The sequence below is a fragment of the Alosa alosa genome, chromosome 12, assembly GCF_017589495.1.
Source record: "Alosa alosa isolate M-15738 ecotype Scorff River chromosome 12, AALO_Geno_1.1, whole genome shotgun sequence".
NCBI lineage: Eukaryota > Metazoa > Chordata > Actinopteri > Clupeiformes > Clupeidae > Alosa > Alosa alosa.
The window spans coordinates 30,503,448-30,528,586 of record NC_063200.1 but is presented as its reverse complement, the minus strand read 5'-3'; the positions used below and the strand labels follow the sequence as shown (position 1 = coordinate 30,528,586).

The 25,139-nt window shown below is 46.8% G+C and overlaps 1 protein-coding gene across 1 annotated transcript; it reads right to left on the bottom strand.

Annotated features, from left to right (window-relative positions):
- Window positions 1-262: 262 nt before the first annotated feature.
- On the bottom strand, window positions 263-22,710 carry specc1lb (sperm antigen with calponin homology and coiled-coil domains 1-like b). The gene is given in 18 exon segments (XM_048259206.1): window positions 263-3,330; window positions 3,762-3,821; window positions 5,299-5,415; window positions 9,752-9,854; window positions 11,637-11,799; window positions 13,454-13,543; window positions 14,166-14,244; window positions 17,164-17,273; window positions 17,500-17,663; window positions 17,907-18,082; window positions 18,188-18,261; window positions 18,553-18,760; window positions 19,426-20,307; window positions 20,309-21,051; window positions 21,054-21,134; window positions 21,290-21,434; window positions 21,513-21,708; window positions 22,552-22,710. Coding segments are annotated over 18 exon segments (3,519 nt in total). The 5' UTR covers window positions 22,590-22,710; the 3' UTR covers window positions 263-3,240.
- Between the last annotated feature and the right edge of the window lie 2,429 nt (window positions 22,711-25,139).

Below are 25,139 nucleotides of genomic sequence, written 5' to 3'. Positions count from 1 at the left end.
CTTGAATAAAGAGAAACTATATACACCAGATACATACAAGTCTGTCAACTTGACAGGAAAGTCATCATTTTAGAGTTATATGATATGACTTCAGTAACCTGACCTCATCCACCTATCCCCACTGACAGACTGCAGCCTCACATTTTCCCATTTGGGATGGGGATATACAAAATTCTCTCAGACTCTGAAACAAACAACCTTTGTCCAGGCTCTGGACTAATCCAGAAGGGGGAAAAAAAATGAGTGAAAACAGCTCAACATGTTGACATACAGTAGATTAGTTTTATTTGAAAATGAAACAAATAAACAGCATGATAAGGATTGGGTGATAATTCTCAGCGTAAATAGCACTAAAAACTGTAAACTTTTCAAAAATTGTTTGAACAGAGGCAAATGATCTTCATTTATCTGCTTAACGAACCAGTTTCATTTGAGCTCATTGCCCTTTCACACATGCTCACGAGCCTCTGACAAATCAAACACCTCAACAAAAACCTCACATCCACGTCTTGGGGTTTCCTTTGAAACACAAAGCCATGAAAAGACAAATTCCATATAAATACGCATAACACTCTCAGAAAACACTCATTGTCAAGCTCTCTGTAGATTTTAGTCATAGCCATGTCAGATGACTTAAGGTCTACTAAACCACTGAACCGTTGTTTGTTGCTCTTAGAATTTTTGAGTCTATGAGGTTCAGATTAGGATTTCAAGCATATGCCTTTGTTCTCAAGCCAATATGTCCAAATATGTTCATTTATTAAATAAAAAAACAGCATGTGCTTATGTCTGCAAATGTCAGACAAACAAATAGCTGGGCTTGAGTCCTTACAGAAATGTCACCATATGGTCTTGGTCGTGATCTCATGATTGTGTGCAACAAGGGGTGAGCTAGACCACAGACCAAGTTAGCGTGGAGATCCCAATCTGAACTTGAGGTTGACCTACCTTCCCCTTGTGCATCATCATGCAAGCACTGTTTCAATATGAACGATAACAGGTCTTTCCATGTGGCCTTTCCCCCCCTGTAGATATTTTAAAGCAATCACCCCAAGGGAAAACCAATCATCTCAACCCGCTCTACGAAGCCCGAAATGAGAACAGTTCTTGGACAATATTGAGTTTGGCAGAACCAATATTATTTGTTCTCTAGAATGTTTACATTGTTTGTACTGACAACTTATTTAACACTGGATCCAGGAAGTCTGTGCCAGTGGGGTTCAAAGCACATTTGACAAGAGAGATCTCCAGTAGCATAAGGCATCCAACCCGAGAGAAAAACGGTCCGATGTGTCCTTCTCCGACAGACCAGTGCACGTGATTCAGTGCTGCTGTGCGATCGCATCGGAGTACTACTTGTATGATTTCTCAAGACCAGCTCCAGAAAAACGTTATAACGTCATAATAGTGCAGCCTATGCAATTGCGTTCACAATAGTGCAGCAATGCAGTTCACAACCAATCAAGCGCTCGCTCAAGGCTGGTGCATCTTGAGTCTCTGGATGAGTTTATAGGGCTTTGGTCTAGCTTTGCACTTAAGATAAACAAATTCCATAGGTATGGAGAAGTACAAAGTGGAGAGAATGCCCAAAATAATGACAAAAAGAGAGCGCTTGGCCCACTACCGTCCTACTTGTGCTTTGAAATCTGGGAGCAAAAGATCCGAGACGAGGCTGGAATGGAATGCCAAACAGGGATTCGAAATCCTTTTTCCAAAGTGTTTTGCTGGTGGAGAGCGAGATCATGGAAATCCCACAGAGCTTCTGCATAACTGCTATGCTAGAAAAAAAAATGATGAAGAATGATGAAGGAGCTTGTTTAGGATGATCAGATTACTTAGCAAAGTTATTTCAGAGGATTACAGTATAGAGGAGAGGCTATCTTAGCATTGAGGTGAAGTAACGGCAACTTTTGCGGGTACAGCAGTAGAACTGAGAGGCTTAAGACAGCCATAATTGATCAGCTCACGGGTGGTAGTGACAGGCATTGTGGTAGGACAAAGGCAAACGGGACAAAGAATGTGTGTGACAATCATTCCAAGGTATGTGTTCTATTTGAACACTTTAGCTATAGCTTGAACATTGCACAAAAAGCCACTATGTAGTGTGCTTGGTATATACAATTGTAATGGAAATCATTAGTTCTCATACATACATGGAGAACCTGGTCTATGTTGTGGTCACTGTAGAGTGTAGTAGAGTGTCCCTTTTAGATGCTTATTCAGGAGTTTTAAGACTCCAAGGCTTGGCAACACAATACACATGCATCAATAGGCGCAACAACCATTTCGGTAGTATCAATGATTTCAACAGAGCCATCACAGACTTAATTTGGCACTGGGTGGAACATCAGCTGACCTAAACACGCTTCAGTGTCTCACTCTCTCGAGGAGAGAAGAAAAAAAAAAAAAAAGAGAAATGGGCTTATTGCCACAAAAAATCTATTTCTGTCTGTTCAGATTTAGGAAGCATGTTGTACCCAATGAGCTGAGACTGAATTGACGGGTCGGGGTAAGGCACGATCACCACAACGAAGCCACAGAGAGGAAAATGCTTTCCCCAGTGGTCATCTGGCACGATACTAGCTTGGCACTGAAAAGAGGAGGCCTGCAACTCTGATCTCAGCGCCTCGCTGTCGAGTTCAGTCTTTTTTCTTTTCTTAATAGTGTGTGAGTTGTAACGGCGTTACGTGTGAAAATAGGCTGGTGGTGGCGGTGGGTAGGGCACATGAGAACAGGCAGCCTAGGTAGACAGGAAGTGAGGGAGGGTCTGTGCTGGGAGGAAAATAACAAAAGGCCTGCTTGTGTAGTCATATTCACATAGCTCATACTGTACATACTCAAATAACAACACACGACACCTCTCTCACACACACAATCTGTGGTCATAAAACCACAACGCTTGCACAGAGTGCCTGTCTTGATGCAGCGTGATTATGGTCCGGCGATAAGCGATGCATGCTGCAGCTTCTTGTGTTGTGCAACAGCGCGGCACTGGCGCAGGAAGTTCATGTTGGCTGAGGAGGAGGAGGAGGAGGAGGAGGAGGCGAGATGCTACACACGCAGCGCAACCGCCGCGGAAGCTGAACCCGGGGATGGTTTCGGTCTCGTTTCTTGCCGTTTACTTGTTTTTGTCTGCTGTCTGGTAGGCCCCCTCATGGAGAGGGGTGTGCTTGAGGGTTGGGCGTCTCTGAGGTTCTGAATAAGGTCCAGGCCGGGAGGGGTGGTGGTGGTGGAGTGTCTTCAGGTCTCAAAGTACTTGTAGATGGCTGTGACGTAAGTCATGACGCTCTGCCAGTCGGGTCTCTCTGTGTGCACCATTTCACTGATGTCCTGAGAAATATGCAGTATGGAGAGAGAGAGAGAGAGAGAGAGCAATGTGGATAGACAGCAATGAGATTAGATGGAGAAAGAGAAGAGACAGCAGACAGACAAGGACAAAACAAAAGGGATGGGGCAGAGAGAGGGAAACAAGCGGATGAATGACAGTGATGAACAATGGTGTGTCACTCAGCAACAAAGACCAGGATAACCTCAACTCTGTCTCCTTGACGACGACTGCAAAATAACTCTGCCTATCTGTCTGGGCCTGAGCACATAGTCTTTTAAGGCCATGATGCCTCGACAGTTTTTAGGCGGCTCTCCTTTGAACACAGTCGCGCCTCTTCCCTATATCCAAATAAAGACTCCTCACACTCTCGGCACCCTCCACAGCACCTAAACATGTCATTAATAGCAGTGGATAGGATGAGGACAACACTAACCAGTGTGGACTTGATCCCCACGCTCTCTGCAGCCTGGAAGGCCAGGGTGAAGTTTCTCCTCTGTGGACGAAGCAGAAGGGAAAATAGACACTCAGAGGGTGTGTGTGTGTGTGTGTGTGTGTGTGTGTGTAAGCCCTTCAGCTATAACCTCCGGAGTATATGCGGAGGTTTGTCAAACGGAGGTCCTACCCTTCGGATGATTCAGATATGATGCTAACCTGCGGACCTTATACTGACCTATGTGTGAACGACATACACGCACATTACAGAATCTCTGTGTGGTTGTCGAGTGAGGGGTGGGGGCTTGTAGAGTTCACAAGAGGCGAGATATGACACAGAATATATGCGGCCGCTGTCACAGCTGCTGTTTGTTTACAAAGTGTATGCATTATGTAGGCTAAAGAAAAATCTATTGTGTGTAGGCTAATACTTGAAGTAGTAAGTGCGCACTTGAAATTGACCTACAGTATTTGTATGTGTGCTTCGAATAAAGACATTTATCTGTTTTCAACGTTATGTTGTAGAATTACTTGGCTATGGAACCCCAAATCTGGTTTGTGTTGGAGAGAGCATGCACGAACTTTATGGTACCAGCCAATTCAGTAGGCTAACTCAAGACTTCAAGGCCATCATATACAATGTTTTTAAGCAACAAACAAAATACTAACATAACAGTGAAGTGGTTCGTTTTTTCATGGTTTATTTTTCCAAAAGCATCCTCTCCATGTGTCTATTGCATTTACGTAAGGAGCTTGGAACAAAGTTGGGTTTTCTTCGTTTTCATTTTCTCTAGGCATATTTATGCTCAACAAATATCAGCGAGCTCAGCAGTGAGGTCATGAGAAGGCTATCAAAGAACAGAAAACCGACAGTGTTGGCTAACAATTTATTAAATACTCCTGTTATTGTCGTCAACAACGTCACTGTAGGCTACTGCCTTTTCAGCGCCTTCTGCTTATGATGATTTGGTCTTTTGAATTCCTTTGGCCTTGCGATGCAGTTGTAGGCTACATCAACGTGTCTCTTGCCGTTCCCTTCATGTGTTCTATCACAATGCTGTCTGCCCTCATGGACAGTAGCTCAGTGATGTCTGCATCTTTTCAAGTTGGAGATTTTCTGGACAGCACTATGCCACTCCATCATATCACTGGCATGTAAGACAGATCTAACCACATGGACGCACAAAAGAAACGTCACCGACATGCCCTCTCACTAGGTGTGAATTTTAACCGCATGTTCTACTGTACGCTTCGTTCAGACACAGCACATTTACATAATGTCCGGAGAAAATACTAAGGGGGGAGTAGTAGAACAACCGGCTAAGTTTGGACTTCCATATGACCGTTTATGTCCTTCAGATATACGGCCCCACCGTTTAACATCCGCCGAACCTCCGGTCTTACACGTATGTCTGTAAGGGCTTTGTGTGTGTGTGTGAGAGAGAGAGTGAGAGAGAGAGATTGTGACTGAGATGAGTGTGAAGATAGATAGGTGATGGGGAAGGAGTCTGTGTGGTGATGTGCAATGGCCTACTGACCTTGTCCTGGCTGGTCAGCTCCTGGTAGGGGATGTGTGCCGGGAGGTACGTGTGGAGGACAGCGCAGAATGCCAGACCGTCGTTCCAGCTACTACTGAAGTTAGTGATGTCGATATTCTGGAGAATGGAGAGCGAGAGAGGAGCATATATATCAATAATATATACAATCATATTAGCAACCATCATCAAATTACTTGCCTTATGTAGTAACAATGGAATTGCTTTTGTCAACATTTATTTCTCAGAGAGTCTGACAAAGGCATCTGAATTACGAGAATAAAGTAAAACCCAAACAAGGAACCATCAGCACTTAAAACCCTTTGTTGCACAGAGCCCTGTGTTGATCTGACAGGCAAGTGAAGTGCTGGATCAGTGTGGCACTGTGCTCAGGGGATAATAACAAATAAGAGTGGATTCTTATCAGGACTTCATTGACTTGCCGCCAACCAAACAACTGAGAAAATACAACAGCCATATGTGTTTGTTTGCCAATGGCCAACCACTCAAATGACAGGAGAGGTTTCACTGGTAAGAAGTGGCTTACGGGGTGAGTGTGTGAGTGTGTGTGTCTGTGTGCACGTGTGCCTGGTTATGATTACATCCTCCTTTATTGCTGTGTTTGCACGAGGACAATTTGTCTGCACTGATGACATATATATACATATATACACACACACACACAAGCATGCACACACGCACAATGAGTATGCCAAAAGCCAGTGAGCACGGTCATCTCTTCACAGTTCAGTCATGGTGCTGCAGGGGGCATGTTCAATGCAGATTCATTTTGTTTATGAACAGGCTTTAACTGGAGGATGGTACCATCTCCAAACACTGCCCATGAGCCGAGGAGAGGGACATCTAATGGCTGCCTAATGGAGGCTTGAGCTATTATGAGTGATTATGGCTGGAGCCAACTACTGCACAACTAAGTGCTCGGCTATGTTCAACAAGTTTACAGACAGTGATTGATAGTGCCAGGGATGAGAAACTGACAGGAGAATCTCTCCTATCTTCAGTCAAAATTTTTAAAAAATATATATTTTACTAACCACAAAGAGTTTAATGGCTGCCAGAAGGTATGCTTGTCTGTGTGAATTAAATGACATGTGACTGCTGGCCATAGAAAACAGAAGTTTGATTTTAATTGTATTTAAATTACCATATTAAACCATATGTATTTTTTTTTTTTTTTACTATTTTAAAATGTGCCAACTCACTCACATGCAACACACAACAATCATCCAACACCTTTGGCAAGATGAGAAATAAAACAAATAAAAACCCACAGCCTCTGTAAATAAAGATGCAAAGAAACTAAAGTTCATCGGTTCAACTTAGACCATGAACTAGGTGAAGATGTTGCATGCAAACAAACAAATGTATAGGCCAGTCTCAATTAGTGAATTAGTGTCCAGAGAGCCACTTCTACTTAAAGCTTGACAGGATATCTGCAGTCTTATAGAAAAGGGAACTAAACCAAGGATGCATACTGTGGCCTTTCTAGTCATTGTTGCGTAGCCAAGAATAAGTAAAGGGGTAAGCCAGATGCTTAGTGACATTTCCTTTCTGAGAAGAGTACCAGAGCTCTGAGAAAGAGTCACACTGGGACGAGCACCACCGGGAATGGACGCTGAAAATGGCTCCAGCCACGACGAAGCAGCAGGGAGGGAAATGGAGGCTGGGCCAGAGAGAGTGTTGTGTGAGGACGACGAGCTGATCCCAGATCAGTGGGAGAGCTGGAGTCACACGCTGGGACTGGTCACAGCGCAGGCTCCACAGAGAGAGGACGTCCTGCAGACGTCCTGCAGACGTCCTGCAGATGCTAATGTCTTGTTATCACAGAATCACAGAGTGTGGGATTCGACTAATTCACACCTCTCGCACTCCCCTAGTTCACACCGGGTTACACCTGCACACACGCACACTTTCACTCTCAATTGTTTTTTTAAATCAGATTAAAATGACTCCAACCACCACCATAGAAATGAGAAGGAGACAAACAAACAACAAACAATGCAACACCTTCATGCAGTTATCATCACAATGGCCTCATTCAGTAAGTTCCCTCTTGACACGTGCGTGAGGTTGGGCTCCCTGGCTGACATGAGGCATATCAGCAGAAACTCTACAAACCTGGGAGAACACACACTCTGGTGATGAGCTCATGGCTCTGGGTTCATACAGGGCACACACACGGGCACACGCTGGCACACACACACAAACCAGAGGTGCCAGACCACAGTCTTGCCTTGCTTTCATGTTGTGAGATGGTGACATCATCCTGCAGTGTCTCAATGTTAAGAGAACACCAATGAAATCAACAGATACGATAAGAGTGAGTGTGTGTGTGTTGAAATCATGCTGAACAAGAGATAAGGAATGAACTAAGTACCTGCTCTTGATTCAGGGTCACCTTAGTACTGAAGATGCATAGGGAAAACATGCATTTCACACATGCAACATGCCCTCAGCAATGGCTCATCTAACATTCCACATTGTCCTTCAGTGACAAAGTGAACATCTGCAGTGAATCAGCAGCAGCTTCTTCTGCAAATGCAAAACGATTCATTCGATTAAACTGGCTTGTATCGGAGAGTATTCATCATGGCAACCAGGCAGCACAGTGTGTGCTATGGACATTCTCTGACGTCCTGGAACATTCCACTTAATGCACTACTGGACACTCCAACACTCACCAACATTCTGTCTCGAGCATGAGAGCCATTGGCCCAGAGAGAGGTCACATGACCTTAACTGAGCGGTCAGTTCAGCAGAGAAAAATCAGCAGAGAAAAATCAGCAGAGAACAGCAATGCGCCCTTCCTTCTTTCTACAGTGGGCACGCCACCTCACTGGGTATTAAGTACGACTAGCCGCTTTTGAGTGCAATGAATATAATTGCACCATGGAAAGAGCATGTTTTCAGAATCCATCTCATTCTTTATTACCCTTTAAGCTTCACCTCTCTAGCCATCAAGTGCATCAATACCAGTGCCAGGCCACTTTCCATAAAGGGAGCAAAAACCATAACAAGCAGAATAAAAAACACCTGCCTTTACAAGTGACCAGTTTCTCTTCTTGGAATACGCTAATGTTCCTGAAAAAGGCGCTGCGTTGCTACGGAGTCAATGAGTCATGCAAACAACGGAGACACACATACACACACACGTGAGTGCACGCGCAAACACACACACACACACACTCACACACACACAACCGCTTCTCATTACCAGTCGCATCACCATCGCCACCAGAAGGGCGCAATAGCTGCCGAGAGTGTGTGTGTGTGTATGCAAACAGGAAAAGGCCCCGTGGAGCGCATGAAAGATCATCTATGTGGAAACGGGAAAAAAGAGAGAAAAATAAAAAAGAGGAGGAAAGGAAGAGAAGAGGAAAGAGGCCTGGACTAGTGGTACTGTGTGGTGAGAGAGAGAGAGAGAGAGAGAGAGAGACAGAGAGAGAGAGACAGAGAGAGAGAGAAAAAAACACATCAGAGTACTCTAAGCACACAGCCAGAGCACTTTTAATGAACACATTAGGCGGGCCGGTGACAAACGAGCACCATCCCACCGTGGCCATTACCATTCATCACAGGAGAGAGGGAGGAGAAAGAAGCAGAAAACGGAGAGAGAGAGAGAGAGAGAGAGAGAGAGAGAGAGAGAGATATGTATATGGCTGCCATACTGCTGGATCAAAAGAGCTTAAATATAGGATTTTGAGCTGGCTGGAAAGGTGGACAGAGGAAGATCTCAAGGCGCCAGTCACCAGGGTAGTGACTTTTAAGTGGAACGAGGCGACCTAAAAATACCTCCCCCTAGAAAAGGTGACCCAAAATGCAGATTTCTCTCCCATGACCCCATGGAACCCCCCCATGGAACCCCCCGATGAGACACGCTCGCACCCAATTGGCCGAGCTTGGGCCACTGAACGACCCCCGTGGTTGGTGTATGTGTGTGTGTGTGTGTGTGTGTGGACGGGCGGTGAAATCTGGCAGACTTCCTGGTAGGTGCCAGCCTCAATGGGAGCCATGGCAACGTGGCAGGGCTGGCCGGCCGTCTTGGCTGATCAGTAAACACATTACGGGGGCCAGAGAGGGAAGCGACAGAAGAGAGAGGGGAAGGAAGTGGTTTGCAGCTCGCTTGACTAGAATAACACTTTTATTCTCTCTGTCCATCACAGCCTGCTCTTTACATTCTCTCTCCCGGCATACTGTGTGTGTGTGTGTGTGTGTGTGTGTTCCTCTTGTGCGGGTCTGACTACAGCTTGAGGAAATGTTCGATTATGATCAGTAGTCCTCGTGCATCAAGAGAACCCTGATGTCACATTTGAATATAAATGGTTAAGTGCACGTGGTACATTCTTTGTAATACATATTTAATGAATAGAAGAGTGCATGATGAGCAGTATATGAGTGTGCGGGCAAGTGTGCGTCATGTTGGAGTGTTGCATACCGGATAGCCTTCTGTCTTCTTCTGACACCACTTCAGCAAAGCGTTCCTCTTGGAGCCGCCATATTCCCTGGACAGAGCGGCCAGGGGGTCCTTCCTCTCCTCCCTAACACACAGAGAGAGAGAGAGAGAGAGAGAGAGAGAGAGAGAGAGAGAGAGAGAGAGAGAGAGAGAGAGAGAGAGAGAGAGAGAGAGAGAGAGAGAGAGAGAGAGAGAGAGACAGAGACAGAGACAGAGACAAAGTGATTAACCGACAATCTCGCTAATACTACATCAACAATCAATACAGCCCCAGTAATTTCCTCAACAAACCCATAATTATTGGATTGAGTGCACTCAGAGTGTGACATGACCCAATTATCTGGGGCATTATCACAACGGACCGGTTACGCTTCTGCCAGATGGACTGTAGTGACTCTGGAGGAGGAGGAGGGGGGGGTCTATGGCAGTGATGATAAGCTTACAGTACACTGATGCATATTTAACACAGCTTTCGCTCTAGGTGCGTCATTGGCCTCGTCGTCGGATGAGGGGGTGGGGGATGAGAGATGTCAATAATACAGAGAGAGAGACAATTGGAAGAGAGAAAAAGGATGGGAGCAAGAGAAGAAGCCCCCTTCTCAAAGCTGCAGGGGCATACAGAGCAGGGGGTGCCAGGGAGGGTCTCACCTTACTGACCACTTTGTTTGTACTTAAGTTAGTCCATTCAGACTGTATCGAGGCCGCAATGGTCGAATTACAGCGACTGTGCTTGGCCAGGTACAGTGATGCGTGTGTTTTTTCTCTCTCTCTCTCTCTCTCTCTCTCTCTCTCTCTCTCTCTCTCAAAACGCCTATAGCCGAGCATTTGTTCCGCTCAGAGTTGCCTTCCCATCATTCCTGGGCTCCGATAACACGTCCGTCATTGTCATCGAGAAACTGGACACCTACTGTTGCTTAACACTGAGTACCTACAGCCAGCTGATGTAAAGACCCGATGACAAAACCTCATTCATGCAGCACCCATAAGGCTGAGACTTACTGTAACAGGTACTGTTACCATCAGGCCCCCACAGATGAGAAAAGGACAGATTATAAGACATTCACATACAGACACACAGGCTGGCAGATAGACAGTTAGATAAACAGGCAGCTCCAAAAGACAGGGCAACAGGTGTGCCAGACAGGAAGTGAGACAGGAAGTCAGGCAGGATTAAAAAGAGAGAGAGTGACAGAGACAGGAGATGACACTCAAGTGTGACAGAGAGGATGAGTGAAGAGGTGAACACATATAAAATTTACACAAATAATGTTTGACTCCTTCATACACATTGTGTTCTCTCCCTAAATGCAGTGCAGGTCACAGAATTGTCAAACAGGGACAGAGACTGTACATCTAACAGAGGATGACTCAACATTCAACTCTCTACCGCATTTGGTCCCTTTCGTGCACCCCAGCAAATCTTATAATTCAACCCACAACATTGAATCACAGGCAATAACTTCATCATATGTACCAATGATGTTGCTATTTCTGCATATCTGGGGTTCCCATATTTAACAAAACCATCAGTCTGGAATGTCTTCAGGCACTGCACTGCATTGAGTTTTTCATTGTTATGCTGTAAACAGTTCCTCCCAAAACTGTGTTTGCTGGGAGGATGCTCATGATTCAAGCCTGAGTTTGAAATGTCAAGATGCCTTTGCCCATCAACAGTAAAGGAAAGCCACAGAAATGGGTTGTTTAGAAACGGTTCTGTCCTATTTGTATATCATGGTTGTCATCTTGTTCTTCTGACCTGTTACAACTGGAACACAGTCAATTTGGGTGTCAGATGCAATTCTTAGCAGCCACCTCCGAGGAAAATGGAACGTGACAAAACACAGGGCCGGGTATTTTGGTTCCATACCTTAAGCGGCCTCTGGTTGTGGGGGTGACTGACGCCGTGGGGGAGGAGCTTGAGGTGAGTGACAGCTGCGGGGAGGAGGGTCCAAGCGTAATCAGGGGGGTGGAGCCGGTGTTTTCCGTGACGGATAGGTCCCTCTTCAGCTCCTCACTGCTACGCCGAGATACTGAGAAACACAACAGGAAAGTCAACAAACAAACAGACACACACACACACTCTGGTGATGAGCTCATGGCTCTGGGTTCATGCAGGGCACGCGCGCACACGCACACACACGCACACCCACGCACACCGAAACCCACTAATCACAGACACTAATCACCACTTAACTGCTACAATGAGACAAAACAACAATGACTACATTTCTGCCGAGATACTGAGAAACACAACAGGAAAGTCAACAAACAAACAGAGCGCACGCGTACACACACACAAACACACACACACAAACACACACTCTGGTGATGAGCTCATGGCTCTGGGTTTATACAGGGCGCGCACACGCGACACACACGCGCACAGTTGAAGCCCACTAATCACAGAGACACTAATCACCACTTAACTGCTCAATGAGACAAAACAACAATGACTATATTTCCATGCCAAATTACGGAATAATTACAATATTCCGATTGCACGAGTCATGTAAACACCTTATTCCAGCTGCCATAACACGATTAAGCTCATATTCTGAACCTGTAGTATATGCCTCTTTTAACCAGAATATTGTGGCATGTAAACACAGTACACACCCTTTTAGAATATTAAATTCCGTCTGAGCATGTTCAGGCAAGGAATTTCAGTTTGATGCTCTGACACTTGGCAAACATAGGGAAAGGTTTGCACTTGTAGAGGGAAGATGAGGTCAATTTCACCTGTGTTGGCTAAACTGCACTGGCTTCCTGTGGAACAAAGAATTAATTTTAAAATTCTTCTGTTTGTTTTCAAAGCTTTACATGGTTTAGCACCTCAGTATTTATGTGATCTTTTAATTCCTTACTGTCCTCCTAGACCTCTTCGATCATCTTCCCAGTGTCTTCTTTGTGTTCCTTCTGCCTCTCTTAAATCCAAAGGTGACAGAGCTTTCTCTGTCTATGCTCCCCAGCTTTGGAATAGCCTTCCTGATGTTGTGAAATCCTGCCCCACTATTAGTAGTTTTAAATCCAACCTAAAGACCTACCTCTTCTCCCTAGCTTTTAACACTCCCTGACTCCCTCACCTCTCCCTTTTTTTATATGTTTATATGTATGTATATGTATTATTGTTATTATTATTATTATTATTTTATGTAAAGCACTTTGGTGCAATGCTACTGCTTTGAAATGTGCTATATAAATAAATTTGACTTGACTTGACTTGAATTTATGTATTTAAACCTGAAAGCTTAGGTCATGATGGAATTTAATGATGGGTGAAAGCATCATAATGCTTCTGTAATGCTAATGAGAAAATGCAGGTTTTGCACTGCTGATGGATGACGAATCGGTGGAAAGAACACAAAGCAGCCTATTATAAAGGCTAAAATGCAAAACAATAACGGCCAAATTCTCTAATCTGGCCAAATTCACCTATTTTAGTGTCATGAATTAAATTCAGGGACAGAGACCGCTGATGTCACAATGCAGATACTACTTCAACTGCACATCGCTATTTATTCCAAATATACTGATTAACATGTGAACAGGAATATTCCCTTTTCTGTTGCACATGGAAACATCTTATTCTGAATATGGACCTTGATGGGAATATGGAGTGCATGGAAACCTGGACATTAATAACAGCAACAGCGAAAGACAGATGGCACACAAGCGTAAACACACCTGAGATGGATTTGGACGAGTCAATGTTGGGCACCCGCTGGAGAGCTGAGCCTGAACGTGTGCCCGGTGAAGTACGGAGAAGGTGCTCTCCTGATGGGTTAACACACACACACACACACACACACACACATAGACGTACACACACACTCAATGTAACCATTCTCATGTTATGAGCCACTATATTGGGTTTCATGTTTTATTCAAATAGTATTATGTGGGATGATATTAAAGTGGGGGACCCAAAGGCCTGCTGGCGTGTCCATAATCATGAAAGGGTTGAGCACCCACACACACACACACACTGAAAGGACACTCAAAGCAGCTTCCTATGTGCATATATGGTACATTTCCGCTACCAATAAATAATACATTTATTTCTGGGGGAGATAAATGTAAAGACAATACCTATACTACAAAACCTTCAGTATAAACTTGGCATATTTATATAACCCCAAGTCCTCCTGAACTCACCCTACCTCTGAAAAACAGTAGACAGCTGCATGTGTGTCTAAGTGCATACATATGGTATGGTTTGTGTAGGATCTGAGGCGAGTGCCGCCACACACCTGTTTCAGATTCCTTAGAGAGATTCACATCTGCTTTAGTGTGTGTGTGTGTGTGTGTGTGTGTGTGTGTGTGTGTGTGTGTGTGTGTGTGTGTGTGTGTGTGTGTGTGTGTGATGGGGCCCAGTGGGGTGCAGGGAAGAACATACCTGGCATACTGAGGTCAGAGTAGCTTGGTCTTTTGTCCACCAGAGAGGAGAGGGGTTTGGGTGTGGTCACAGAGTGCCGCTGTAAACCAAGACAGCACAGTTCAAGTCCAGATAACATAGATATCATAACCTTTCTTTGGAACAAAACAAAGCTGTTTGTGTTTATTAGCTTATAGCACATAGCAAAAACACAATGAAGGTCAAAGGTTGCAGTGAGGACACAGTGTCCTCAAACAAACTTCCTAGACTGTGGTGCAGTTTACAGAGACTGAATTAAGACTTTCGGCTCTTACGGAACCTTAAGTGCGACAGTGTCCAATCATCTGAGTAATCAGATGTTCTATAAATACGAGTCAATTACTTGTGGCTAACACAGCTACAAACACAAGATCATAAGGCAGTGCTTGTTCGCATCCACAATGCTCATATTCATCACAGATGAATGGAGTGGGATTTACTGCCCTGTGGTCATGTCCAGCATCATGTCTTCTGGGACTCTTACGCACACACACTCCCTAACTAAATTACACACAGACGTACGCTCCGCTGAGGTATGCAAAGCATTCGGCTCCACAGGGCATCTTCTTGGCTTTACTGTACGGGCGCAGACGTCTGAGCCCAGTGTCTCATTTTGGCTCACTACTCAAAGTGAAATCTAATGAAATCGCTGGACAGATTAAAGACGTGTAGTTCATCATCCCTGCGGAAGAAGCGACCATTTCCACTCATAAAATTGTCAAGTCTCACAGTGATGAATTTAACCAGACTGATGATGGAAGACATGCAGGTGTAAACATTTAGTGTAAACAAAAAAAGTTTGTTAAGGGATATAATCCACCAGTTCAACATCATGTTAATGGCTGTAATTTCATGGAAAAGCTTGAATGTTTTTCTTGAATGTTTGTGTGTTTGTTGTTTGTTTTGTTCGGTCAGATCCATTTCACACAGACGGGCAGATCTGTAATGCTGTTCCACTGGACCTCTGGGATGTTCTGAAGTGATGATGTCAGAAGAGGAGGACGATGGAATGTCAAGGCGAACCCTTTTCCTTCCTCTCCTATGTCCATCCTCACCTCCTCCGCCACCCTCACATATGAGTCCAGACACATGATGGAGACAGAGGTCTGGACATACTACTGAATATTTCATCTTTAATAAACCTGTGTGACCTTCATGAAAGAGAGGTCAAGCATTTCCCTCTGCACAGCTTTTATGACCATCCAAATGAGCAGCCACGAAGGACTGTAGCGCGTCCTGAGAATATCAATCTTCCTGGGAGACATTTCCCCCCACAGTAAAGCACCATCTTCATTCATGGACCAAACCCGTTGGCATTCATGAATTAAGACTCTTGCTGAACGCCATATTGCCACAGCATGTGTGTGTCTTGGGGAATGATACCAAAAGAGAGGCAACCGCGAGCACAGCTTCGCTACTATCTCCCCTGACATTCTGCATGGTCAATACAGTCCTCCCCCCACTCAAATAGAGAACAAACAAGGGGATGAAGACCAGAAAATAACTATAAATATCCCGTTCTGCACATTTCTTTTTCAGCACAAACATCCTGTTTTGCCCCCTAAAGGTGCGCCTGCATTGTAAATGAAGCTTGAGCGGTGAGCTGAAGCAGGAGTCTCTCTAGAGGACATCCGCCTAAGATGTGTCCAGAGAAGGAAGGAGGAGGAGGGGAGGAGGAGGAGGAGGGGAAACCCCACGCACACCGCAGAGAGAGAGAGAGAGAGAGAGAGAGAGAGAGAGAGAGAGAGACTGACTACCACTGGAGCCGAGGCATCCACAGTATTGTGTGCAGGCGACGCACACGTGCGTGAGCAAGCATCCCATCCATCTGCTAATTCCATTAGGATGTCAAAGCCACAGAAACTCCCCTTTGATCGCAGTCACAGCCTCATCACACGTACAAACAGAAAGGTGAAGTCATGGAGAGGAGTTTGTCACCTTATCAGAAAACCTGAAGTCAAGTCATGAACTACCTCGCATAACTACCTTGCACGGCTGAGAGGCATAATCTCTCCTTTGACACAAATCAACTTTACGAGGACCTTACGGCAGCCGTTAACAACCGATTTGCTCTCATGTGCTCTCAGAAGTTGAGGACAGGAACTTATGGAATTTCCCTAAAAAACAATGGACCAGCCTTCCCCAATCAATAGGGTTTATGCAAGACTACATTTCTTAATAACACCATCTACCTCATATGATTCATCAGGTTTCTGCCCACAGAGATAACACAGCAGCCCTCAGCAACGGACACAGGATTCCACTGTAGCTTACTGTCTTATGACACGGCGTGTGGTTGAGTTCCAAAAGGAATGGATGCCATACCGTTGACTGTAAGCTCTGGCCAGCTCACACCGGCTGACTTCTCCCACACAAAATAGCAATTAAATAATAATTAGTCATTGAGCCAGATGTGCTGGTGGCTCAAATCCATCAACCAACTGCAGTGAAACAGACTCTGAAACTGACTAGAGAGGGGAACACTTAACGAGGGAGTCTGTCCGCGACTCTGGTGAATGGTTGTTGATATTGGAACTCGGCACCCTAAAACATTACAGCAGTCCCATCCATTCTGGTCATGGTTTGGTCCGAGGCACTTTGTTTGGGTCCCATCTACTGTGCCAGGACGCTGGCATAAACACCTGAGCTTTTTTTATGATGGCAGACAATGAACAGACAGCTAATATCATAACTGGTAGAGCTAGTACTCCAAGCACCACTGAATTTGAAAAGTGGATTAGAATTTTCGAGGTCTTCCTTTAATGTAGGCGACCTTGTCGGTGGTGAAAATGTGTCACTTCTACTACCTGGCCAAGATGGCTTAGCAGACAAAGACCAGTGTTGAGGTCTTGCTAGTATGATGTTGAAGTGTTTGCTCATGTGCAGGATTGAAACCACATCTGTGTCTTCTTCACTTTAAAAAGAGGTCAAGTGTACGCAATCCATCATGCCCTTCTGACCCCTGTGACCTCAAGCTCACCTGTATGGGAGAGACGGCAGCTGCCGGAGGGGTCTTCAGAGGGCTGGGACTCAGAGGAGTACGTGGAATGGCTGCCGCGGCAACAGCAGGAACAACAGCGGGGATAGGTCCTGTCAACACACACACATAGCATATAAATAATATGATCACTGTTATAAAGTGAGGTGCAAGATATATCAGTAAACTTCAGCTGCACATGTCTATATGTATGTGTGTGTGTGTGTGTGTGTGTGTGTGTGTATGTGTATGTGTGTGTGTTCACACCTTGTGAGGCATTGTCAAAGCTCTGTATGTGTTTGTGTGTGTGTGTGTGTGTATGTACGAGGCTGTTCACACCTTGTGAGGCGTTGTCGAAGCTCTTGATGAGTGTTTTAACAGTGGGCGATGGTTCAGAAGAAGTGGAGGAGCGTCGGCTAAGGCCCATACCCTGCCTCAGCGCAGCCAGGTCCCTCTCCACAGCGTTCATGTAGTTATACACACGCCCGCGCTCCTCATCCTGCCTGAAGCACCAAACACACACACACACACACACACACACACACACACACAATAATAAAAAAACAACAATCTCTCCTTTATATTTACAACATACCCGGCTGTCTCAATCTGACAGTTGTAGTCTATGCACAGTTACACCAATATATGCATACATTTGCATATTATCAACCACCCACTGAACTTCTATGCTCATATACAAATATGTACCCTGCACACAAACCACACACACACACACAGTGTCGTACTTGCGGTTCTTGAGCTCATCCAGCTCTTTGCTCATCTTCTCGTTCTTGTCCTGAGCCTCCACCAGACGGCGCCGCAGGTCCCCAATCTCCTCCTGCGCCTCGGACTTGATGTCGTTAGCAATGACCACCGCCGTCTGCAGGTCTGCTTGAAACTGCCGCCACTCGGCAGACTCCTCCTGAACACACACATACATGCACATACACACACTTTTTAAAAACTCTGATGCAACACACAACAGAAAGCTTCCTCTGGCTTATCAATGTGAAAACGTCATACAAACCCTTATTTTGCGATTGAGGATTTTTATCTCCTTCTCCATATCATATCTTTGGTCTGTTAGCTTCTTGACTGTATCTATAGGACATAAAAGAGAGAGACAATAATCAGCTTCACCTGCACGTAGAAACTGGTAAGTCCCAGCAAGATGCCTGTCAGATAGCACCCTCTAGTGGCCAAATGTATATGAAAATGACAACAGAAAGTTACCATTGAACAGGAAAGTTTAGAGATGCCTAATTTGAGTGACAGTTTCTCCATAAGTGCCCATGTGGCCTCCCGTGAGGAAGGGATACAGTAGAGCAGAGGAGGGAGAGAGTGATAGATCAGTAATAGGTGAGATGAAAGAGAGGAGACGGCAGGACTCACTCTCCAGGTCGGAGATGATGAGGTTGTCGTGGAGTTTGACGGTGCGGTGCTGCTCCACCTCGTCCTCCAGCTCGAAGATGGTCTCCTTCATGTTGGCGATGTCCGCGTCCTTCTCCTGCAGCTCCAGACGCTGCTTCTCCAGCGCGCGCTTCTGCTCGGCCAGCTGCTGCTGGACCTCGCCACGGAACGCGCCAAAGTCACTCTCCAGCTTTGGAAGGAGGGAGGAGGGGGGCAGAGGTGGAAATTAACTTTTTTTTTAAACCTTCCAGCCACTGACAAATGAATGGTCGCGAGCCGCTCAGTAGTAAATCATTATTTTGCGTCTCAACCACTTTCATATTTCACCAGCATTTGGCTAGTGTCTGGTGTTTGCATTGCACATTGCAAATTCAAAAGTCAATTCAGCAAAATAATAATTCAAGAGTAAAATAACTCAAGAAATTGATTCAAGTCTCAGATTGTACAGTTCAGTATCAGGTTGTTTTCTGATTCCCATTTTATGTACAGTATTTCTCCAGACCTTAAAGGAGAAATCTGGTGATTTTTCACATACAGTAGAAAGTTTAAACAGCTAGGCAGCTACAGCACTACACTCTGGGGGCATGAACATGGGGACTCCCCCCATGTTCATGCACCCCAGAGTGCAGAACCGTAGCTGCCTGAAAGCTCTAACCGTTGGCTGTAGCAACTCGAGCTAGGTAGAACCGATTGTTTTCTTTTTTTTTGTACTCGGTGACCTCGAGACATGGAGCTCTATGTGAAAAAAATCGCTGCATTTCTGCTTTAACATCTGAATGTGTGGGATGGAACATGATGCGTATGACAAAGTGTGTGTTGGTGTGTGTCTGCTGGCACACTCCTCCTTCTCCTCACCTTGCTGATGGCTTCGCGGAGCTGTGCCGCCTGGCCTCTGGTGTGTCCAAGCTCCTCTTGCAGCTGTGCGGCCCGGCTCTCGGCCCGCTCCTTCTCCACCCGCTCGCTGTCCAGCAGCTGCCGGACGTCGCTCTTCTCCCCAGCCCCGTGCATGGCCAGCAGCTGGGCCACCCTCTGCCTCTCCTGCTCCAGCTGGGCGCGGCACCTGGCCAGCTCGGCCTGGTCGCCGCCGGACGCCGCCCGGAGGGCCTCCAGCTCGCCGGCCGCCGCGTCCCGCTGCCGCCGCTCGGCCTCGGCGGCCCGCTCGGCCCGCTGGACGCGCTCCTTGAGCGCCGCCGCCAGCCCCTGGGCCTCGGCGTTCTCCTGCTCGGCCATCTTGAGCGCGCCGCTCAGCTGCCGCTGGACGCCGAGGAGCTGCTCGCGTTCGCAGCGCGCGCCCTCCACCAGCTCGCCGTAGCGCCGCTCCAGCTCCAGGTAGCGACCACTCTTGTGCGCGTCCGGCTCGCCGGGCTCACCGCTGCCGCCGGCGGCGTAGGGCACGCGGTGCTCGTCCAGCAGGCCGCGGAACAGCTCCAGCTGCCGGCCGTAGAGCTCCAGCCGCTCGCCCTGCTGGCACAGCGAGTCCACCAGGAGCGCGCGCTCCTCGCCCAGACGCTCGTTCTCCGAGCTCAGCTCCTGGGCAATCTGCTGCAGGTCGGCCAGCTCCTGCAGCGTGGCCTGCAGCTCCTCGGACGTGCTGTGCTGGTTCTCCTCCATCTGGTGGATGCGCTCGGTCAGGCAGGCCACGGACACCTCGCTGCTGCTGCCCCGGCGCGAGAGGGACGGCGACGAGCGCGAGGGCGGACCGCCGCAGCCTTCCGACTCGGACGAGGAGCCCGAGGGCTGCGTCCAGCGCGTCGTCGCTGGAGGTGACCACCGGCTGGTAGGCCTCGCTGCACTCGCTGTCGGCCGCCTCCGGGGACAGCGGACGCAGGCGCCGGTGGTGGTGGTCGGCCAGCAGGTCCTCTGTGGAGCCCCGGGCCGAGCCTTCGGCCGAGGAGGCTCTGGTGCCCACACTGCCCGCTCTGCTGCTGCTGACCGTCCCGGGCTCCGGGCTCAGGGAAGCGCAGCGCAGGCCCTTGTCCGGGCTGTCCAGACGCTCCAGGGAGAAGCCCAGCGCGTTGAGCCGGTCCTTCAGCATGCGGTTCTCGCTCTTCAGCAGGTTGAGCTCGCCACGGATGCAGATGTTCTGGTCCTGCAGCAGCAGCAGCGTCGACTCCACGTCGGCCGCGCTGAACGGACCCGACGGCTCTTTCTCGGGGACGGCCTTCGCCGCAGGAGCTTCGTCTTCGCCGTTGGCCAAATCGCCGCTGGCCTCCTCACTGGTCACACCTTCGGCTTCGTCGGGCCCAGGCTCCAGCATCCCGAGCTGGGAGTGCATGTTGCGCAGTTCCCCCCTCAGGTGGAGGATCTCCAGGTCCTTGCTCTTGGCCAGGCCCAGGAGGTCTTTGACCCGGGCCTCCAGCAGGGCCTTCTGGCTGATCTGGCCGTCCGAGCGCGACTTGCTCATGCGCGACTCGGACTCGGCCAGCACGCGGCAGCGGGAGCGCTTGGGGTCTGACGGACCCGAGGCCTTCTTGGTGGCTGGGCTCGAGAGCGCTCCCTCAGGCTCTCGCGGTTGGAGCCAGGCTCTTTTGACTGAGACGATGTCCCACGTCTGCTCATCGAGCCTTCGAAGGGGGAGAGTAGAACAAAAATGTAATACACTTCAGGGAAATATTGCAAAAATCTGACCAAGAAAATAAACTCTGCTAATATTAATGTCTCTAACATATAGCTGCCATTATCAAAGGCAACTAGTCTCCGGGAGAGTCAGAAAGGACACCTGAGGTGCTCTTCGTCTTGGTCTCTGGGATGCTGGGGTTGGATGTAGTGCTGCCGGTCCTTTTGGTCTTGGTGCCGGTGCTGGTTCCTACTGTGGTCCCTCCACTTCCAGTGGTAGCAGCAGGCAGATCATCACTGCTTTTTGTCTGGCAAAGGAGACAGCAATTAATCAATTTGCTCAGAACACCGATCATAATACTTTAAAAAGAGGCGGGTAAATTTACCTTAGCTAGTGGCCCCGTGGCTGCAGTCTTTGCTGTGCTCTTGCCCCCTGTGCCCATGCTGTTGGCAGCACCCTCGGCTTTGCCTTTCTCGGCCTGCTGTGCTTTAGCGCCCCCTGCTGCCTTGGTGGTAGCAGCCGCCGGCCTGCTCGCCTTTTTCATGCTGGGTTCCGAACTTCTGATACATTTACTGCGCAATCTGAGCAGAAATATAACCAAAGCCAAATATAACTCACATAACTGTGAGGATAAGATCGGCATGCATTTAAATAATAACTTAAAACAGAACACTTGATCTTCTGAGAACAGGACATAGGTTATGACCAGTCATTATATTTACTCTGGCTAATGTTAAAGTGGCTAAGTCTATCTGTGTTGGCACAGAAGAATCATTCTGCTTCTCTTGGCCTTTACTTGTGTCCTGACCCTCAACTGACTATCTGGCAACACACATCCTCTAGTCAGCGTCCAGAGGACCTTGGCTTTGGTCCAACAGACCACCACTGGATGGAGGAACTGAGTCACATCATTCATTATAGATCACCAAAACAACCAGTACCAGGCTGATTGTTTAATGAACAAAACATACCCAAATAAAATAGCAGATAAAGGCACAATCAATATGGAATGGTTGAATGAAACTACAATATGTGACAGCCCATAGACTATGTACTGTAAAAATAATTCATACAGTCTAAAGTCTACTCCATGGACTAGCAACATGGCCAACACAAATAAAACTCCTGAGTAGGTAAAGAAAACCGCATGTTTGCAAACATTAACGCTACACTTCCCCACATCAAAGGGGTCAAATCTAATGTCATTCAGACCAAACGGTTTCTCTTCAAGCGCTCCCTTAACATACCACAATACTTATTACATGGCAGCTTACAAACAGTAGGAATCAAACTGCCAAGCACAATGACTACTCAGTAGACATAACACAGACAAAACATGATCACCGGCAACAGAAACTTTTTAAGGTACTAATTTACATTTGCTTTGGTTATTAGCCGATCTGTTTAATTGTCCAGAAGTTTACCTCATCCGAGCAGTGGTGGTTTTCTTGGGAGAACACATTTCAGTGCTGAGAATTCTATTGCTGGTGTTATTAAGTAAGCCCAGCGAAGGATAATATTCACTCTCAAGTCCCTACAGAGTTATGTTCAAACACGCGTGGCCTCTCTGTCTCCCTCATTCAAGTATTTTCATATTCACACGGAGGGTGAGGGAACTGTCAAACTGACGGCGGTTTGAACACACACAAACCAGATGATTGGAGGGTCCTAGGCCAGACAGAGCTGTTTCTCTTATCACATCATCATGGGTGGAGGGGAAGAGGGGGAGAGAGAGAGGGAGAGGAGAGAGAGAGAGAGAGAAGGCCACTTGGGCTGTGGCCTTAAAAGGCTTGCTAGGGGCAGACGGACCGTTGCTGCCTGAGGATACTGGTGCCCTGAGAAAGGAAGCTTGCATGCTCAAGACTTCAAATCGGTTTCCACACAGCCTGCTGGGATTGGACCAAGTATGTGTGTGTGTGTGTGTGAAAAGAGAGAGAGAGGCAGACAGACAGACAGACAGAAAGAGAAACAAGGAAAGGGAAATAAGTATGACAGCCTACACACAGCACCGGGTGATGCATAGTTAGTATCTATATAGGTTGCTTTATTTATGTGTTGATTGTCAGGGAGTAGATAGATTACAATAGAGAGTTCAGGGTGTGGTGTGTGTGTGTGGGGGGGTTACTGGTGTCTTAGCATTGCTACCCAGAAGCTGTGAACCTTCAAGACCACATTTCCGACCACCAGAGAGCCGTCTGCAGCCCCCAGAAAGGTCACCATTTGCCCCCCACGGCCAAAAACAACACAAGAACTCACGAAAGTCTCTTCATAGGATAGACACACACACACACACCCATATCCAAGCCGGGAATGTCTGTCTTCCACTTTTTTACTAGCTCCCTTTGAAGCTGATCTGCCTGAACTGAAGACAAAACAAAGACGAAAGGTAACAAAACAAATTTTCTAAAAATTCTGTCTCAGTCGACCTCATGCAGGTCGAAACACGCGAGAAACCACCGACAGCCAGTCGTGAGAAAATGGATTCAGAGAAAAATACATGGACAACCATAAACAGACAACCTGTCTACTCATCGGAAAATAAAGTACAGAAAAATTACCGACTAAATGTGAATGATTCAGTCTTTTCTAGGCTTTGGTTAGAGGTCTGAGTGTGTAAGTGCAGGATGCCTGCCACTAGTATTTCCCCCTAATAGGCTGGAGCAGACAAAAACAGGCTAGAAAATCATAACATAGCGGAGATTCTAGATGCCCTGAGGGAGACAGGTTGGGAAGGACTCGGGGTAATATTGCTCAGCTGAGATAGGTTTGGGCAGCTTACGTGTGCTGATGCTACCGCAGCCGGCACAACACTGCCGCCAAACCTCCGGCCTTACACTGAGTCACACACACACACACACACACACACACACACACAGTTTCACATTCAAACCCTATTACACATGTATGGAAACCACACAATGATTACTACCAGATATATCATGACACATACAATAAAATCGCTGATGACCTCAAACACACACTCATTTGCATACAATTCTACTCAAAATATAAATTTACAACTGAAAAGTGAAAAGACATACTCTCGTTAAAAATCTCTTTAAAAAATCTGTTTCATTCTTACTATGCTGAGTGCCAACTGTCAGCTGTCACAAACACATACCCTAGCCTACTGATGCATAATCAGGTGCAATGAAGAACAATCTGTTCAGATACTGGTTCATTTACCTATGAAATCAGATACTGGCTGAAACAACCTCCAATTTCACACACGCTATGTCAGCTCCACCTAACACAGGCCCCAAAACACACACATGCACACACACTCTGAATTAGGATCATCATGCTACACTGGAGAAGACCAAAATAGTGACTGAGACAATGTCCAAAGCATTCTCCATTCTCCTTCAATCTGCCTCATTTGCGCACGCACACGCACACACACTACAGCGTGTTTTTAACAGGTACAGTATATAGCTTAACACACTCACAGCAGACACTATTTCATATTCCAGTGCTCACATTTTAAGACCACTGAAATATCAACACCTAACAGTAAGCAGGTATTAACACACACAGTCACACACACTTTGGAGCTGACTCCATGGGAAAAAAAGACTTAATAGGTGTGTGTGTGTGTGTGTGTGTGAAAAGAGAGAGAGAGAGGCAGACAGACAGACAGACAGACAGAAAGAGAAACAAGGAAAGGGAAATAAGTATGACAGCCTACACACAGCACCGGGTGATGCATAGTTAGTATCTATGTAGGTTGCTTTATTTATGTGTTGATTGTCAGGGAGTAGATAGATTACAATAGAGAGTTCAGGGTGTGTGTGTGTGTGTGTGTGTGTGTGTGTGGGGGTTAATGGTGTCTTGGCATTGCTACCCAGAAGCTGTGAACCTTCAAGACCACATTTCCGACCACCAGAGAGCTGTCTGCAGCCCCCAGAAAGGTCACCATTTGCCCCCCACGGCCAAAAAGAAAAGACTTAATAGGTCTTTGTGTGAGTGTACTGCAGAGGAACACCATTTGGTCAGAGCGATCACAGCCTTG